Source organism: Equus quagga, chromosome 15 (assembly GCF_021613505.1).
Source record: "Equus quagga isolate Etosha38 chromosome 15, UCLA_HA_Equagga_1.0, whole genome shotgun sequence".
In the NCBI taxonomy this organism is placed as follows: domain Eukaryota; kingdom Metazoa; phylum Chordata; class Mammalia; order Perissodactyla; family Equidae; genus Equus; species Equus quagga.
This window is the reverse complement of record NC_060281.1, coordinates 68,814,770-68,832,978: the sequence shown is the minus strand read 5'-3', so window position 1 is coordinate 68,832,978 and position 18,209 is coordinate 68,814,770. Positions and strand designations below refer to the sequence as shown.

At 58.9% G+C, this 18,209-nt stretch overlaps 1 protein-coding gene across 2 annotated transcripts in view; it reads left to right on the top strand.

Moving 5' to 3' along the window:
* Positions 1 to 15,632, top strand: part of AACS (acetoacetyl-CoA synthetase) — a 59,850-nt gene extending 44,218 nt beyond the window's left edge. The window contains exons 11-18 of one of the 2 annotated variants that reach the window (XM_046639726.1): positions 3,265 to 3,329; positions 3,463 to 3,585; positions 5,651 to 5,764; positions 7,796 to 7,921; positions 10,317 to 10,386; positions 10,905 to 10,963; positions 11,767 to 11,969; positions 14,397 to 15,632. In XM_046639726.1, the coding sequence (XP_046495682.1) occupies positions 3,265 to 3,329; positions 3,463 to 3,585; positions 5,651 to 5,764; positions 7,796 to 7,921; positions 10,317 to 10,386; positions 10,905 to 10,963; positions 11,767 to 11,969; positions 14,397 to 14,534 (898 nt within the window). In that variant the 3' untranslated portion in view covers positions 14,535 to 15,632. The remainder of the gene's footprint in view (positions 1 to 3,264; positions 3,330 to 3,462; positions 3,586 to 5,650; positions 5,765 to 7,795; positions 7,922 to 10,316; positions 10,387 to 10,904; positions 10,964 to 11,766; positions 11,970 to 14,396) is intronic. The other variant, XM_046639727.1, reaches the window with a different exon arrangement.
* Positions 15,633 to 18,209: the final 2,577 nt, after the last annotated feature.

The window sequence follows — 18,209 nt, the reverse complement described above, 5'->3', positions numbered from 1 at the left end:
AGGAAAATGTACATCACTGGGGCTTAGAGGTAATGAAGTTGGACGAAGGGTCACAGCAAAGCCAGCTTTGTGTGTGAGTGAGAGTGTGTGTGTGTACATCAGTGTGTATGTGTGCATGAGTGTAAGAAAATGTGTGTATATGAGCAAGTGTGAGCACATATGCATGTGAGTGGAAATGAATGAGCATGTGTGCATGTGCATGGGTGTAATGGGTGTAATGGGTGCACATGGGTGGTGGGTGTGTGTGTGAGTGCATGTGTGTGCCTGTGTGAGTGTGTCCACAGCTCTGTGCTCCGGATCTGAGCCCCTGCCTTCCAGCGGCCGGGTCGGCCTGTGATCAGATGCTGCCTGAGCCGTAGCCTGGGCGTCCGCAGGACCCCTCTGCCCGGCCACCCTCCTCGGCTTCAGCAAGGCTGTGGGTGCAGCTTCCCAGCCTGGCAGGGCCAGGGTGAGGGCACGGGAGGACCCGGGCCTCTGTGTCTGCTCCGACCGCCAGCGTGGTTACAGGAGTGGGCGGGTCGGAGGGCAGGATGCCTTCAGCTTAGCCTTGCCCGTCTCCTGAAAACTAAATAAAACACAGTTAAACGTGGGCACAGAAGCCCCTGCTGGTTTGTGGAGAGGGGGGGGCGACTCCTGGGATGCGCAGGGCAGGCAGAGTCCGCTCAGCTCTGCTTCGGTGCCGCCGATGTTTGTATAATGTCGATGAGCTTAGGAGGGGAATCTCCCTTGATGGGTATCCTGTCGGCTCACAGGCCTATTAGCAGATTGGATAACTGTTGATTTTGTCGGCACGAACAAGATTCTTTTAAAAGACGAACTTATTCGTTTGACCGGGGGGGCGTTCCGGTCAGGGTCAGGGCCACAACGCTGGGGCCTTCTGTCCAGGTTTTGCTGGTAACTGGGCAGGTGTCACGGTCGCCCGAGTGGCCCTGTGTCCTGTCTCCTAGGGGGCTTACTGTAAGGTAGTTCCGGATGGAGCATCGTGATGGGCGAGCGAGCTCATCTGTCAGAGTGGACTCGTTGGGCCAACATTTGCCACATCGTTTGCACACCCTTCATGGGTTTGGGGGTCTGCTCTGCGCCAAGCACCCTGCTGGGCCCTGGGGTACACACAGCAGGACCGTGATGGAGCAGATCGCTGTCCTCGTGGGGCTGGCACTCTAAGTGGGGAGGCAAGGAGAAGAGAGAGAAGGTGAGCTCAGGCTGCTATCAGTGTGTCGTAGACCTGGGGTCGGGGAGGGCCCTGGGAGGTGACGGCACTGGGGCTGGGGCCTGGACGTTTAGGACTGGGGGACACGTGTTCCAGGCAGAGGGAACAGCAGGGGCCGAGGCCCTGAGGGGGACTGAGATTGGTGTGCTGGGGAAGCTGGAAGGAGACCCTTGTGGCGTGAATGTGAAGAGTCGGGGGGCCGGGGAGGGGGGCCGAGGGAGCCTGGTGGGGGTGGGGGGGAGCGTGTTCGCAGAGGGGGTTTTTCTGCGTGAAACGGGACACCGTTGGAACGTTGGAGTGAGCGGAGCTACCTGATCTGGCTCACGTTTGTAAGGGCTCAGCCTTGCTCCCGCGTGGAGAATTAATTGTGGGCCGAGGGCAGACGCAGGGAGATGGGTCTTAGGCTGATGGAGCCTTCCACGTGCGAGAGGTGGCCGAGGCGGAGCTGTCTGTGAGCTGTCCGTACACGGCTCCTCCGGGCTCTGGCGAGGGGCGTGGGGTCTGACGCTGAGAGCTGGGCAGCTGCTCATTCTCCCTGTGGTCATCCCAATGGTTCTGCTCACGATCCGCAGCACCGAGCGCCCAGACAGGCTCCTGCACGGTGAGGACTAAGTGTTTTTAAAATTATCTCATGCAAGCACTGGAGACAGATGGGGAGACCTTGTCAGTTCTCCAGACCGTGGGCTGGGCCTCGGGCCCAGCACCTTCTGGTCTTTATCCGTTGTCAGCTGCAGACTTACACGTGTGACTCGAGCGCTTGTTAGAACCACAGAGAGCCATCGATTTCGGGGAGGGAGGTGGGGAGCCAGCAGAATAAAACCCACGTGTTGTGTTGATGTGGTTGGTGATTGGAGATCCCTGTGCCTGTGGCCGGGGGCGGTCATGGCCGTCCAGGCCGGGCGTTCCGCCATCACAGGGTGACGGGCTCCCTGGTCTTCTGTTAAGATACAGATATTCCCAAAGGGTGACCCCTTAATCCTTGGAGGTGACCTGGAATTATTAATCAGGCTACCTGACTTTGTGAAATACGCATGGGGGGCCGTGGGAGGAGCGGGTCCATTTCCTGCTTCCCACAACCTCCCCCTCTGGAAACAGCCATCTCTGGAGTGCAGCGACCTGGGAGGTGCCTGAGGTTTTCGTCGGGGCATGGTGGTCCAGGCGGGCAGGAGCTATGACAGGCAGCAGCTCTGAGAGGCCCCACCCTGCTGCCGCTTTGGCCCCTCCCAGCCCAGTAGCTCCGAATCACTGATGTCTTGTGTCTGCCTCTCAGCATCCATGTGTGGCCATCTCCCCAGAATGGATGAGGCCTTGCTGCCCAGAGGGACGAGGACGGGCCTTGATTTTGTAGCCTCCTTTGGGCCCCGAGAGAACCGTTCTTTAGGGGAAAAGAGAGTTTGCACTCCAGGGGCTGTGTTGCTGCAGGAGCAGCGAGGAGGGGAATCGATACTGACCACGCTCTCCCATCAGAAACGTGCTGATTGACACCCAGCCTAACGTGTCGCCCTCCGAGCGCAGACGCGAGCATCGAGGACAGTAGGTTCTCGGAAAGCGCTGGAAAAGAGATGAGCTGTGATTTTCTAAGTTTCGTTAAACTAGGAGCTTACCTAAGAAAAGGCGATGGGTCGAGAATTCCAGGTGTGGCACCTGTTCTCATGAAAGGCCTGGAGCCCTCCCCACTTTGTTGGAGGAGGGACGTGTGAGGTTGGAATCGAGGCTCCGATTTTGTGGCCCCCACTGGTCCCCAGAGGAAATATTGTGCAGTTGGGGACATCTTGGGTTTATGTGCGAACGATTGTTTTAAATGTTAGAGGGAGCCAGGTCCCCTGCGCCTTGGAGCTGCTGCGAAGGCCTGTCACTGCTGTTACAGAGCAAACACAGGTGTTGTGACTTGCTTTCAACTAAATATTAACTATTAATCAGCCCAGAAAAATGACGTGTCTTGGGTTTTGCAAACCGGTCAGAAATGAGGCACTGATTTTAGAAAGCTTCAGTGTGTGGAATGAGCAAGAGCCGTGAAGAATTTCTGCTGTTTTCCTTCCCTCCTGCACCCTTAGCATCACCATCCTCGGAACGGGTGCCAAGTGGCTGTCTGTGCTCGAAGAGAAGAACTTGAAGCCGGGTGAGTGGGCGTCTCAGAGCCCGCGCCCTGTTCCCAGCAGGGCGGCCAGGGCCGCCGTGCTCCGGTCCCTGCGCGCACGCCGGGCTGCGGGTGCCGGGCTGAGCTCTGACCTCTCCCTGATTCTTGGCCCTAGCGGAGAGTCACAGTCTGCAGACGCTGCACACGATCCTGTCCACCGGCTCCCCGCTGAAAGCCCAGAGCTACGAGTACGTCTACAGGTGCATCAAGAGCCGCGTCCTGCTCGGCTCCATCTCAGGTACGCGTCCTCTCCGTGCGCCTGCGCTGGGGAGGGCAGTCCCAGCCGAGTCAGAGGGCATGCGGGCGCGGCCAGGCCGGCCCTAAGTGTCGAGGCTCCTTGTTCGCGGGAGGGGTGTTCATTAAAGTCGCTGTGAACGCTGCGTTAGCGAATATGGAGCCATCGCTCTGGGGAGGTGTCTATGTGCGCACACCTCACGGCAGTCATAGGCTTCAGTCCTAAAAACGGCTCATCCTGGCAGATTCTGTTTTCTTTATTTTACAAAACAGAACGGGGTTCAGAAGTGTCAAGTGGCCAGCCTGAGGTGCCCGGCTGCCCAGGTGGGTGCAGGGCGGGGTGCAGACCCCCGTCCAGCTGGCCCAGAGCCCAAGTGGGCCGCCCTGTCCGCCTCCGTCCACCACCCTTCTCTGTCCCAGAGCTGAGACCAGAGGGCAGGGCACCGCCCAGCTGGGCCCCGGCCGGGAACATACCCATCGGGCGACTTGAGTGTTTCACTCTCTGTGCGCATCGTCGAGCGGCTTTGGCAGCACCCAAGGGTTGATTTTGAAGTTACAAATAAATTTTAGCAAGTAGGCAAATTGGCAAATACAAACTCTGTAAATAGCAAAGATTGACTATATATAAGGACAATGATTGTGACATTGTTTATATTAGTTAAAAACTGGAAATCACGTGTATGCCCAGTAGAAGGGAATTGAGTAATTTATAATGCATCCTTAATTTACACAGCCGTGAAAAGCGATGTGATGAAAGTTTTTATTTAGATGGAAATATATTTATTGACATTGACAGATGGCCGTGGATATGTTGAGTGAAAAAAGCAGATTGTAGAGTTATAAAGTGTGGTCATTTTTGTAGATTGGATGTATATCTATATACACACTCACATGGGTCTATGTATGGGAGTTGGAATTTCAAGTGACTTGCCCGTGGCTGCTGCTCTGTCTACTCAATGGAATTGTGCAAAACTCGAATTGCCCGAAGCAAGCAGAGTTTGTATGATATTTGTTTGAGAAGGTCTTTGTCTCTGTGGGGAGGGACCAGGGGTCAGGGACACGAGTTTTACTCTTTCTCCTCCCGAAACTTCTGGGTTTTGTCTCCTGCATCACCGGGGACTCGAGGTGCTGGGAGAAGGCAGGAGGGACCTCGCGTTTCCATTCTCTGCCTGAGGGAAGAAGTCAGGTCATCTTAGAGCTGAGGCCAGAATTAAGCCCCGTTGTTGGAAGCATCCAGTCCTTTTATGTGGATCTTGAACCCCCAGCCCCCAGTTCATCTACCCAGAGCATGATTAGGAGAAGGCATTTGTTTAAGTTAAGAAGATACCTTTCCAGGTGCACAGACAGGTACAAAGAGGAGCAGAGACACCAGGGTCTGAGCCACCTACTGGAGGACTCGTGTCTGTGTGTCTGTGTCTGGTGTGCGTGTGTGAGTCTGTGTTCAGGACACCCCGCGGGGCGTCACGCAGGGTCCCTGCCCACCCAGGGTGCTCTAGTGAGGGGCAGTTCTTAGGCAGTGGTGGGTCTGGGGTCGAGGGTTAACTTCCTTTCCTCTTGGTGGACTTGGGGTCTGGCTGCCTTTCGAGCCCCTTCCTAAAGCAGGAGTCGTTCCCATCTGGCACCTTCTCTCTCGCATAGACTCACACCCGTGGACCTCAGGGGTTCTGCTCCTCCAACAACTGCCCGTAAACTATAGCAAAGGGCCTTTGCACGTGCCCGTGCGGCCGAGGCCGTGCCTGCAGAGCTGTATCGGGCGAAGCTTCCACTTCCCCTGAAGCTGAGTCTTGCATCCCAGTGTGACCAGCAGAGGCCATGGTTTAGTCTCCTCCAGCAGGAAGACTTGTCAGAAAGTAAATCATCCAGACGCAGGAGCTTTGCTCCAGTTTCTAAACCCCCTCTCCCATTTCTCCCTGAAAAGAAGCTCCGGCCATCTGGGCATTTTTAGCATTTCCTGGAGAGAGAATAGTACGTGTTCGTCCTTCGGCGTCTTTCTCCGTTGCTCACTGATAAACCACAAGCAGTTGGGCTCAGTCATCCACATTTTGAATCTCCTTTGCCCTTGCTTGCAGGTGGCACTGACATCATCTCCTGCTTCATGGGCCAGAATTCCTCCGTTCCCGTGTACAAAGGGGAGATTCAGGCCCGCAACCTGGGCATGGCCGTGGAAGCGTGGAGTGAGGAAGGTGACGGCTTCGCGTACTGCGTTTCTTTCTGTGACCGGGCGTGAGGGTAACTCGAAAGTGCTTGATGTGTGACTGGTGCCAGTTCTCCAAAACCGTGTGTCTGAGCGGGCAGCCCTCTCACGTGCAGGCTGACGTCCCTCCAGCCTGGTTAACTCCCGCGGGCTCCGCAGCCCCCTCAGCCTGCCCCTGAGCAGTGGGTGTTGGACCGGAGCAGCAGTGGAGAGCTGTGTGCTCAGGATGGCAGACAGGTGTCCCCGGCATCCAAGCGTTGGGGATGCTGCTGAGATACCCCGCTCCCTCGCTGGCCTGATGCCCTGGCCTTGACGGGAGCCCAGGGCGGGAGCTGGGGGTTGGCCTCTGTGTTGGTCTCAGGACAAGCTTTTACTTCGTAGCCTCTGGCAGCCACTGGCTACAAATCAGCAAAGTCTGTTTGTGTCCCCAGCACCAAACAGGGCCTGGCGTGTGGTGTGTGCACTGTGCAAGTTCATGGACTTAAACTGTTTGCACCGCAGCCACCATTATTTTAACCTCCTGGAGCAAATGGGGAGGTTATGCCAACCGCGTTTGTGTGAGGAGGAGGTTGAGGCGACAGTGGAATGGCCGCACCAGGTTAGGGGCTGGAGGCCCAGGGAGCGCAGAAGGGTCTCTCCCGCCTCGTGTTCACGGAAACATCTCCAGCGACCTTTCTGAGAGTCAGGGCTTGGTCTGAGAAGAGGGCCTCTCCCTTTTGCTGTCCAGGCGATTTGCGCATAAAAGTTCTCGGTTCCACTTGGCTGTGCCCTTCCCCCCTGGCTGAACCACTTTCCCGGGCTTGGCTGCTGCTGCGGTCCGTGGCCTGGGCAGGAGGGGGCGCTCCCAGCAGAGAGAAGCAGGCGGTCTCCCCAGCGTTCAGATGCACGTGCAGCCGTCTGTCTGTCTTCTTTCTGGGGGATATCGTGGGAAGAAGTGAGCCAGCCGAGGTGAGAGACTTGTGAAAAGTGAGCAGCCCCCATGGGTGGATTTCTCTAATGCGGACCCTGCCTTGCTGAGCCGGCGGCAGGTGCTGGGGCAACGGGTGCTGCCGGGTCAGTGCCTGTGAGGACTGAGTCGTTGGAAGGATGCACTCCCGCCCTCTCTCATTGGCCTCTGCGGCTGTGCTGTGCCCGGGGCTGGAAACAGGCCGCCCTGGAGGGAGCAAGGGTGACTCGGGGCACCTTCTCTAGCAGGACGTCTGGGACTGAGAGTGAAGGTGGAGCTGCGTGGGTGCCCCGTGATCTGGGCATCCTGCTCCAGGAGAAGTACCTGCAAATAGGAGCTAGGTGGAACGTGCAAGAAGGTTCCAAGCGTCAGGGGCTCTGATAGGAAACAAGATGGGGACGACACAAACTACGTCTCCAGGGAGAATAAACTGCTGTGGTTGTCCCGCGGAGAATCACGGGCAACGAGAGCGGATGGCGAGGGTGCTGTGTGTCTGTGATTGAGTCCCCGGGGTGTGATGCTGAAAGAGCAGAGCACGATGCTGACACATGCAAGGTGGTACCATCTGTGTAAAGTCCAGCCACACGCAGAGTGACAGCGTATGTTATTCAGAGCTGCGTGTAGACGTAAAAGTTAACACATGGGAAGGATGAAACACTACGTTCCGGAGAGGGCTTTGGGGAGGAATGAGCTCAGGTTTCAGCAGTGCTCATGTGCTGGGCGGTGGTGTGGATCAGCTCTGTGCCTGTGTGTGTCCGAAATACTGCATAATAGGTAAGAGCTTAAAACAGAGAGGGGCTGGCCCTGTGGCCTAGTGGTTAAAGTTTGGAGCACTCTGCTTCAGTGGCCTGGGTTCATGGGTTCAGATCCCAGGCACAGACCTATGGCACTTGTCAGCCATGCTGTGGTGGCATCCCACATACAAAATAGAGGAAGATTGGCACAGATGTTAGCTCAGGGCCAATCTTCCTCACCCCCCCAAAAAAAAGAAAGAAAGAAAAAGAAATAGAGAGATGGAACCAGGGTATGTGGCTGTGGTGTGTGCTCTGTTAATTTTTGATTCCTCCCAACCAGGAAAGGCAGTGTGGGGAGAGAGCGGTGAGCTGGTATGCACAAAGCCACTTCCGTGCCAGCCCACACACTTCTGGAACGACGAGAACGGGAGCAAGTACAGGAAGGCGTATTTCTCCAAATTCCCAGGTCAGTTGGGATGCAGACAGCTGTGCAGACTCCCCCTGGGCTGGGCCTCCTGTGTCCAATTCCAGAAGCCCCTACCCACGCCGAAGCCTGGCGAAGCTTCTCACAGCTCGTGGTGCCAGCGTGGCGATAATGAGTTTTTGATCAGTATCTTGTCATTTCAGCTTGAAGCCATCACATGACACTGTAATCTGGGTTTAGCTGCATCTTAACGACGCCCTGTGCCCAGAGCCCTGTGGCCCCAAGCCCGCTGCCGGGCACTGCCTAAGCCGCCGGTGGGCACGTGTGAGGGCGGAGGGGGGCTAGCACCTCATGGTTGCGAGCCGATTGGTGAGCTCTTAAAGCCGGGCAGTGTCTCAAGAATTGGGAAGGAAGAGATGCTCTCAGTGAAGACGCAGAAGCTGGTGTGATTTGGTATTTTCCCTTTCTGGATTGCTGCGTTACCGTCTAAATGGGGTTCTCCTACGTGGTGTGTGTAAAAAAGCCAATTATTATGGCTCCAGCTTTCGGGAGAAGAAACATAGCTTTATTTTGCGAGATTGAGCTCCAATGGGATGGGCACATCCTCTCAGATCTGTCTCCCTGATCCAGGGCTTGGGGTGCATTTATGGGGTGAAGGACGGGGCCGTCTGAAGCGTGGAGATGTTACTGCACAAAACTGGGGTTCTCTTGCCCGATGCGCGTAAACCAGCCACTTAATTACGGCGTCAGCCTTCGGGGAAAGAGATCAGCTTTATTCTGTGAGATGGATCTGCTGGAAGATGGGCCGTGTGCCCTCAGATCTGTCTCCCCGATTCTGGATTTGAGGCAAAACTTACAAGGTTAGGGAGCACAGGCAGGCACGGGGAAATGCTGGTGGGGCAGGTTTTAACTGGTGGGCTTCAAGCATTTATGGTGACGTTGTAAATGTTTATGGTGAGGTTCTAAACGTTTATGGTGAGTTGGGACGGAGTTTTAACACGGGATCTTCCTGAGTGACGGACCCCTTGCTTCTGATGAGTTCTGGTCGTGTCCTGGTCCTTTGGTTCTGTGGGGAGCAGAGTCTTTGGTTCTGTGCCCATTTCAGGTCATTCCTTCTTCTGCGCGTGCTCTGGCTACATGATTCTGCAAATTGCAAATTTAGTGAACGGCCATTCTTGATCACTTTGCTGATGAGATGGGGTCGGTTGACCTGCTCCTGGATCCACGGTCACAGAGACAGATGACTGGAGGGGAGGCGAGGGGAGGTGACTGACGGTCTGCGCAGGCGAGTCCAGCTCGCTCGCTCTTCACGGGACGTGTGTTCACAAAATGGTGGCATTGCCACGATCTGAAGTGGAGTTTTTAGCTCCCTGACATCAGAGGGTCATCTGCTCACGCCCAGTTGATGGGCTGGTGGTCTCAACCGGCCTGAACCGGACGAGGGTCTCAGTTCCTGGGAAGCCATGTTGGCCACCCTGTGGTAGACGGGGCCCATGGGACCGTCCTGGAGGCCCCATCACAGCAGGGACTCGGGGCTTCTTTCAGAGGCTGCCTGCTGTGGCTCATGACCTCCAGGTCGTCGCGGAGCCTGTGGGGACGTGCTCTTGATTGTCACACCCACTTGGCCTCCATTAGTGTGGTGACCGAGGGCCGCGCATCTGCCAGTGGGCAGAGCCTCCGCCTGGTTGACTTGCTCTCGTGACAGTCCCCTCGTGAGGCGTGGCTTCTCTTCACTGTCTGGTGTGGGGTGAGGACGTGTCCGAAGCTGGGGCTTTGAGCCCCTGCGTGTACTGGCTCTGCTGTGCCCAGGATGAGGGCCTCCGCTGAAGGCCCAGGACCCAGCTGTGCTTGTGGGCCACGTGGTGATGGCTCAGTGTGGCTCGGTGTCGGCGTCAGCTCTGAGTCTCTCCCCTCCTGGCCCCCACGTCTCCTGGGTTTTCCCTGCTAGTTGGCTCTCTGTCCACGGGGCTGGTGCTGTGGTTCAGCCTGTGTGACTGGGGCTGGCGCGGGAGCCTCCAGCCTGTCGTGCCGCTGGTCTGACCCGCTCCAGCACCTCCCTTCGGAGGGCCCTCCCTGGAGCCCCCGCTGACCTCCCCTAGTCCTCCTCTCATCCTCTCCCCGTGAGTTCCCGAGGCCCCTGTCAGGCCTGCATGACGGCGTTTCTCAGACACTGGCGCGTGTCAGAGCTGGGGGTGTGGTGGCCCCCCTTAGAAGGCATGTTCCTGGGGGCCAGGAGCTGTCGGCTCGCTTCCGCCCCTGGCCCCCGGGGCCCCCAGCCCCTCACACACCTGTCTCTGGGCCTCGGCCATGTCTGTCAATGAGAGTCCCGTGCTGAACTGACAGCGGCCTGCTGCTGTCGTGCCTGTGGCGGTGTCTGTCCCGCAGCCAGTCAGGGCCCCTTCTCCTCGGGTGACTGAGCGCCTCTGTCCCCCCGCAGGTGTCTGGGCGCACGGCGACTACTGCAGGATCAACCCCAAGACCGGGGGCATCGTCATGCTGGGCCGGAGGTGAGCGGCTGTGCGCGGTGTTGGGGGAGGGGAGGGACTGCGGCCGTGTCCGGGCCCCTCCGTCTGCTCAGTCTGCAGTGTGAGCTGATGGCGCCCTTTGGGGCCCTTCTCATACCAGCTGCCCCCCGGGGACCGGGGCTGGGCCTGATCCGCATCTCTCTGCCCCACAGGCTGGGTCGGGGGGCATTGGGGTGGGATGCCCGCAGCAAAGGCATGGCCATCGTTCGTCCACAGTAGCGATGGCTCGTCCGGGCCTGGGGTGTGAGGGCATTGGGGCGCACCACACCTGCGAGGGAGGGACAGGTGGGAGGGCAGTGAGGTGACAGGTGCTTCCACACAAAGGGGACGCCCTGGCTGTCTAGCTTTGGGTTAAAGAGACGGGGGTGGCTGGTCGGGATAAGGAGCCTCAGTGACTGGGCGTGGTGGTGTCACCTGGGGGGGTGACTGCCTCTCGGGCCCCCTGCGACGTGCCTCCCTCAGGAGCTGCCGTGTGTTCATGACCTCGTCTCTCTCTCCAGTGACGGCACCCTCAACCCCAACGGAGTGCGCTTCGGCAGCTCGGAGATCTATAACATCGGTACGCGTTGCCCTTTCTCCCCGGAGCTCCTCCAGGCGGCTAGGAAGGAAGGACTGTCCCCGTGGGGCGCCCCAGAGCCTGCTTTCCAAAGACCCCACCTTTTGGGATAACTCTGGCCCGTTTGCTTCCAGGTGTCAGAATAGACATGATAAGCCTTTCCTTCTTTCCAGAACATACCTTGCTTGTAGCTCATCAAACCTCAGAACGGGGTTCTTATGGTCACATGGCCCATCCCCATTCTGTTATGTTTCATCCTCATGATGAAACGCCAGCTCCATCAGGTTGGTTAATTGGGTCTACTTTTTATGGATGAAGAAAGAGAAGCACAGAGAGGTTGCATGATTGGTGAAGATAACACAGCACCGGTCAGGACACCAAAATAAAGACAGTGGGCCTCATGGCTGCACAGTAGTCACCTGGGGCCTTCACAATCCCCCCGCAAGGCCACGAAATCAGCCTCCCTGGGAGGTGGCCCCCTCTGGATGTCAGAATCCCAGTCATGTCCAGGCTGTTTGTGCAGCCACGGTGGAGAAGTCCTGATCCATCTGATTCCAGCCTTTGTTCCTCCCCGCAGTGGAGTCCCTACCACGGGCACTTGCTTTCTTTTCATTGTTAAATTAATTTATACCTAGGTAAGGAAGGCCCGGGCATGATCCCTGTAAGCGTCAACCTTTCCTGCTCAGGGCCAGCTCTGACTACCCCCGGGGTGGGGTCCTTCCTGGGGTGGCTGGGGGCACACGGGCAGTGGAGTCGCTGGCCGAGGGGGGGCTGGTGCGAGTGTGGCTCCCCCCCTGTCTCCGCAGTGGAGGCCTTCGAGGAGGTGCTGGACAGCCTGTGTGTCCCCCAGTACAATGAGGACGGCGAGGAGAGGGTGCTCCTCTTCCTGCTGATGGCCTCCGGCCACGCCTTCCGGCCTGACCTGGTGAAGCGCATCCGCAGCGCCATCCGCGTGGGCCTGTCGGCCCGGCACGTGCCCAGCCTCATCCTGGAGACCAAGGGCATCCCGGTACGGCGCCGCAGGGGTCTGTCACCTGCCGCCTGGCAGCAGTGGCCAGAGGGTGGTCACCCCCAGGATCCACGCACTGTGGGCCCCGCCCCCCCCCCAAGCTGCTCCTGCTTTCTATAGAGTTTTTCCGCGTTGCCTGGCAACCCCATCCTTCCTGTTTCCTGTCCTCTCTTTTTTTCCACCCTTCCCAAATTGCATTTAAAGCAACTTCTGCAGAACGCCAGTTTTCAGGGGTAGGCGGGCCCCACCTGCACGTCCGACCGGCTTTTCCCCATGCGGTTTTAGTGGTTCTCAAGATTATTAATGAGAAAATTAATTTTAACTTTTGAAAGAGCCGCTGGGGTGCTGTTGCTCTCGCTTGTGATTTTAAGTTCTGCCTGCGGAAAGATCTGAGCGTGTTTAGGGGCCGTCTCCACAGAGCCGCTCCCCTCAGGCTTCGCGAGCTTCTGGGGGAGGAGGCGTGCCCGGCTGGACCACAGCTTTAACCTGCACACGGATGCCTCGTCCGCCGAGGAGCATGCCGTGTGCACGCGCATGCACACAGAGCAGTGTGCACACAGATACGCAGGCCGTGCGAAGCCTGCAGGGTCGCCGTCTGGCGGAGGAGAGGAGCAGATTCTCCTGGCCGGCAGGGAGGCCGGGTTCTGATGCTGCCCAGGCAGGACGGGTGCGAGGGCGCTTGGAAACGGGGTCTTCCAGGACAGGCAGCTTCCTGGGGGCCCCGAGAGCTGAGGCCCTTGACTTTGGAAGCCTGGGGCGCACTGAGCGTGGGGCGCACTGAGCGTGCGGCGCCCGACACGAGCAGCTATGCTGTGCCGGCCCTTCACCCCGTCGCCTGTGCTCTCTGCCCGGTGTCCTTCCTCTGAGAGCTCTCAGCGAGCTTCCTGTTCGCCACCGTGTGCTCTGGCCCTGTCTTGGCCCCCACGCTGCTATCCTCTGTTGGGGCGTTCCCCTCTGACCCAGGCCGCACTCCTGGGCACGGGCCGTGTCTGTCTGTCTGTCTGGTGGGCAGGGACCCTGTCCGCTCACACCCTTCTCCCCGGAGCCCAGCCTCCCACTGACAAACAGCAGGCACTCAGACATGGCACTCGAGCCAGTGTGAGCGAGTGAGTGGTGCATGCAGCCGGCCTCCTGGCTACTGGGGAGGCTGGGCGGGGGAGTTTTTCATGCCCGCTTCACTGATGGCGGCTGCGTGCGTCAGAGGCCCGGGATGGGGGGGTGGGGGACGGCAGCCAGGTCGGCTCTGCCCTGCTCAGCTCAGCGGACTGAAGCCTGGGACTCGGGGCTGGGCAGAGGGGCCGCGAGGGCAGCCCCGGCCGCCCGATCCAGCTGATCTTTGTCCCAGTCTCGTCAGTCACCTGGCCTGTGCTGACAGGAGGCAGCATGGCTTTCATCTCGGGGGGCCGGGCAGAGCCCAGGGGCCCCTGCACCCTCCCGTCCCCTCGGCACAGGACGCAGTAGCAGGGTTTCTCCTAGGACGCTGCCGTGTTTATTTGTCAGCTAGCGGGAGGCACACATTTCAGCTCCCGTGGGCTGCTCTCGGGGCTTTGGTGTCAAGCTGAGGAGTGCAGACAGCATGCGAGAGGCTGGCGACACCAAAGTGACAGGCGGTCCCTCGGAAGCCAGCACGTAGATCCTTAATTAGTTCACACACTGACTGAGGTTTTCAAATGAATGAATTTTAATTACATCTCAGGTAGAAAAAAAAAAATAGTGCCAGTGAGAGGAGAGATCAGGGCGCCAGCAGCTTTATTAAAGGGCTTTGTTGTTCTAGAAGCTTCCTAGCCCCCAAACACCACCACTGCTGCCAAAAGTGCATTGGGACTAAAGGGGAAAGACACGCTACAAGTCTTAGGGGAACTCGAACATTCAGGAAGAGTGTGGCCGCAGGAAGCAGCGACGCGCCCTCCCCTGGCCGAGGGCCCAGGACAGGTTTGTGGGTGGTGAGGCTCCCGGCTGGAGCTCGGATTCCAGTTGCAGACGGGGGACGGAGTGGGAGGAAGGCAGCCCCCTCCTGCGAGAGTAGTGTAGTCTCTATAATGCAGTGGAGTGTAATAAAATAAGTATCCATCCGAAGTAAAGTCAGTATAAATAATGAACTACGGTGGCAAGGCGCTGGCAGAGCTGTGCTGTCAGCTGCTGACCGCCTGCAGTCTCTGGGCAGGGGCGTCAGCCCCACTCCATCCCGGAGACAGACCCTTGGGGAGGGACTTGCTTCAGTCGCCCAGTGCGCGGCAGACGTCACCTTACCCCCTGCGTTGGAAGCCTCCTTCGGGGCCTGTGGGCCGGGCTCGGTGGGGCCGGGGGTCCTGGCTCTGCGCTCCGGCGGGGCATCCTTTGGGTTCGATGTGCCGGGGTCAGAGCTGGGGGAGTTTTCCCCGTCAGGCTTAACGCTGTTTCGTTGGTTTTCTCCCCTCTTGCCCGCAGTACACCCTCAACGGCAAGAAAGTGGAGGTGGCCGTGAAGCAGATCATCGCCGGGAAGCCGGTGGAGCAGCGTGGGGCCTTCTCGAACCCCGAGACCCTGGACCTGTACCGGAACATCCCCGAGCTGCAGGGCTTCTGAGCTGGATCGCCCTCCGTCTCGGCCACGCGCACCTGTCCTGGGACTTGTGTGTTCAAGAAATGGCCTAGAAGCCTGCTCCTCTACAGGACCACCTGTCGCGTGGCGAGGACGTCTGTCCGGGTGGGCTGTGTGGGGCACGGTGGGCGTGGGGAGTGTGTCTTTGCACACGTGCTCCCACGTGCACTCACAGAGGAGCTGGAGTCGCGTGTGCATGTAGTCACACCAGCACCCCGTCGATGTGTGGGTGGACCCGGGTTCTGGCGAGAGAACACTCCTGATCAGCGACTGCCTCCAGCCCCTGCCGGGGGCTCCACCTCACTCTGCACAAATCCATGTCTTCCCTGTATGTTGGCGCCCCGGCTCTGTCCGTCGTCCCTCAGGGCCCGGCCACCTGCTGTTGCACATTTACTGTGCCCAGACGGGTCCCTCTGTGAGTTTACGCCATCTTCTTACAGCGGATCATCAGGACTGGCAGCTGCGGCTCTTGTTGTGCGTGTGTGACGGACGGAACACACGCAGTTCCTGGTGGAACCATGTGTCGCACCCCAACCAAACAGCGCTTCCCAGCGCACAGAAAGCTCCCTCTGGAGAGAGAGCGGGTTTCAAGCTTTAATAGGATCTCTTTACTTCGTGGACTTTGAACGGTTTAACGAATGTTTTACTGTTACTTCAGCCTGGTGTGTGGGTGTTTGAGGGGCCGCGCATCCACCCTGTGGGGTAGTGTTGCTCTGGGGCGGCGGCCGGCTCCCCGGCAGCGGGTCCCGCGGGTCCTCTGGAGACAGAGCTGCATGGGCCCCGGGGCCCTGGCCTCGCTGCACCCTCCAGCCGAGAGCTCTTGGGACCCTCACGTGGAAATCGTGGTGTTCGTGCTCATGAATCGAGTCACAGGGTCGACAGCCAGGTGGTTTCTGTGTGAAAGTGCAGCATATTGGCAAACTCCCATAATTCGAATTTTTGTTTTTGTATTTTTTTAAACCGAGCACAGTGAAATACTTTTCCGAATCCTTTTTCTTCTAGATTATAAAACTGTCTAGGGGAAGCACTTTGAGGAGTTTAATGCAATAAACGCGTGCATATGCGTGCGCACGCCCATACGTGTGCGATGTGCTCGTGTGTTCTCTGAAGGACGTGTCTGGACCCACGGCCGGGAAGCTGCTCGTGCTGACGCGCCAGCCCGGAGCCGGGTCCCAGGGAGACGTTGGGTTCAAATGGTTGGGGCACTTCCCGGGTCCCTGGTATTTAGCATCAGTCCTTGGGGACCAGATGGCCAGCAAGCACTTCCCAGTGTGAAGCCACACGTGGAGGAGAATGACCTCGCCCTGGGCTCCCCTGTGGCTCAGAGCCGGCGGGATTTCTGGGCTGCAACTCTTGTCATTGCCAGAGCTGTTTGTCCCTTGGCTTGTCTGGCTGCAGGTCACAGGATCCAGGCTCAGCCCAGAGGGCTTCTCCTCCCCCGTCACAGGGCGCGGGGGCAGGCTGTCTGCCCGGGGTTGACACGGTGACTGTACCACGAGCAGCGCCCGGCTCCCGTGTCTCCCGTGTTCAGCCAGCCTCAGGTGAGGCTGCTGCGCTGCCAGCCTCGTGTCTGCAATCCAGGCGGGAGGAAGGAAAAATGAGGGCTGGCGAGAGGCACAAAGCCTGCCCCTCCTGAGTCCCCTTTTATCACCAAAATGGCGGCTTTTCTGGAAACCCACCCAGTGCACATCTGCTTATGCTCAGGGGCCCCATGACCACCCCCAGCCGCAAGGAAGCCTGGGGATCTGAGGAGTTTTAAGCAGGACCTATGACCTTTTGCATTAGTTTCCTGTTGCTGCTATAATAAATATGCCAAACTTAGTGGGTTAAAAACAACACCCATTCATGACAGTTCTGGAGGCCTGGAGTCTGACGCCAGTGTCCCCAGGCTGAGGTTGGCAGGACCGCGTGCTGGAGGCTCCAGGGGAGAACCCGCTTCCTACCTTTTCCAGCTTCTAGAGGCTGCCTGCGGCCCTTGGCTGGTGGCCCCTTCCTTCATTGGTCCTCGAGGCCTGCCCCGCCTCCCGCTCCACATACAAGAGCCCCTGTGATTCCATCGGCCCCATGCGGATAATGCAGGATAATCCCCCTGGTTGAACAGCTACTGACCAGCCAGCTTAATTCCACCTGTAGCCTTGAATCTCCGTCTCCACCAACGGACCATTTTCACATGTGCTGGGGATTGGGACATGGGCGTCCTTGGGGACCACTACTCCGCCTCCCTCACTCTGCAAACACAGCCGGGGTCCTGCTGGTGACCAGGCAGGGAGAGGGGTCGGCAGGAAGGTGTGAGCCCTGAGCTGCAAGAACAGAGCAGTTGGGCCCCCCCCGCTTGCTGGCTGCCCTGGGGCTGGGCTTGTCCTCCCCCGGTGACCAACCTGCCAGCCTCCCTCCTGCGACTCAGGTCAGACCCCGGACCCCCTGCATTCTCCTCTGGCTGCGTGCTTGGAAGCCACCTCACACCAACTGTGCCTGAGGACTCATTAAGGCTTCATCTCTGTGCCCTGTAGTTCCCCCAAGACGCCCCAGGCCGGCCAGGCCCACACGTCCTTACTCATAAGCTGCGGCTGACGACTTCATTAGCGGGAGACAGATGGTCTGGAACAACAGTCCCCGGACGCCCGCGGTGCCGGCCCTCCTGCGCTGTGCCGTGGCCACCACCTGCCGGCCAGCTGGCTTTCTCCCTGTGGTGATGGCCGCCTTTCATCTTGCTGCCGGCCCCTCCCCTTCCCCACTCTGTACGTCCCCCCAGCAGCTTGGGGAAGCACAGGCATCTCAAGGCGGCCTGCCCGGGGCTGCCAGGACTCTGCCCCGCTCCTCTCCCGTGGCCTGCAGGCCTCTGAAGCAGCTCTTCCTCCTCTGGGCCTGCCTGCCCACCTCCAGGAACTTTCTCGAGGCTGGAGGGCTCCTTCCCACTTGCACGTGCCCACCCTCACCTTCTGGCCTGAGCAGAAGGGGCCCTGGAACGGCGTTGGGTGACTGGATCCCCCCCACCCGCACTCCCTCCTTTTGTGCTGGCTCCTCCCACCGGCTTGCATTTATGCCTGCCTGCTGGGTGCCCCTGACTTTGGAGCCCTGGAGGACCCCAGATTGCTCACTCATCTGACCCCAAGCCCCTAGCAGAGGGCTCAAACCCACCCAGGCTAGGGAACGGCATCTCCCTGACCTGCTAACCCGCCCGTCACTGGGGTGTAGGCGGACAAGAGACCCTTCCCCTGGGGCCTCAATCGCACAGGTGAGGGTCTCAGGGATAAAGGGCCCCACCACGTCCCCCGACCCTGGGCTCCAGCCTTCAGAGGGAAAGTTGCGCACACACTCGGGGGTAAGCTGTAGTCATTGGGGTGCAGGCTAAGCTGCTGTGATGAGCACCCCCACATCTGGCTCAGTCAGGAAGGAGTTTTTCTCCTGCAAAAGCCCCGAGGTAAATGGGTGGACTGGTGCGTGGGGCGGGGGGGGGGGAGTAGGTGGCTTTGCTCACGGCATTCACCCTGCAGCCCCATCCATCCTGCTTCCGTCCCACAGCCCCACTTTGTCACCACGCACTCAACCGCAGGGAGGGTGCGCTCCAGCTGGTCCTCCCCCAGGGGCTGGGTCCTGCAGACCCGTCGCTGGAGAGCCAGCCTGGGGCGGAGGGCGTGCGTGCATGTGCGAGGGCGATGT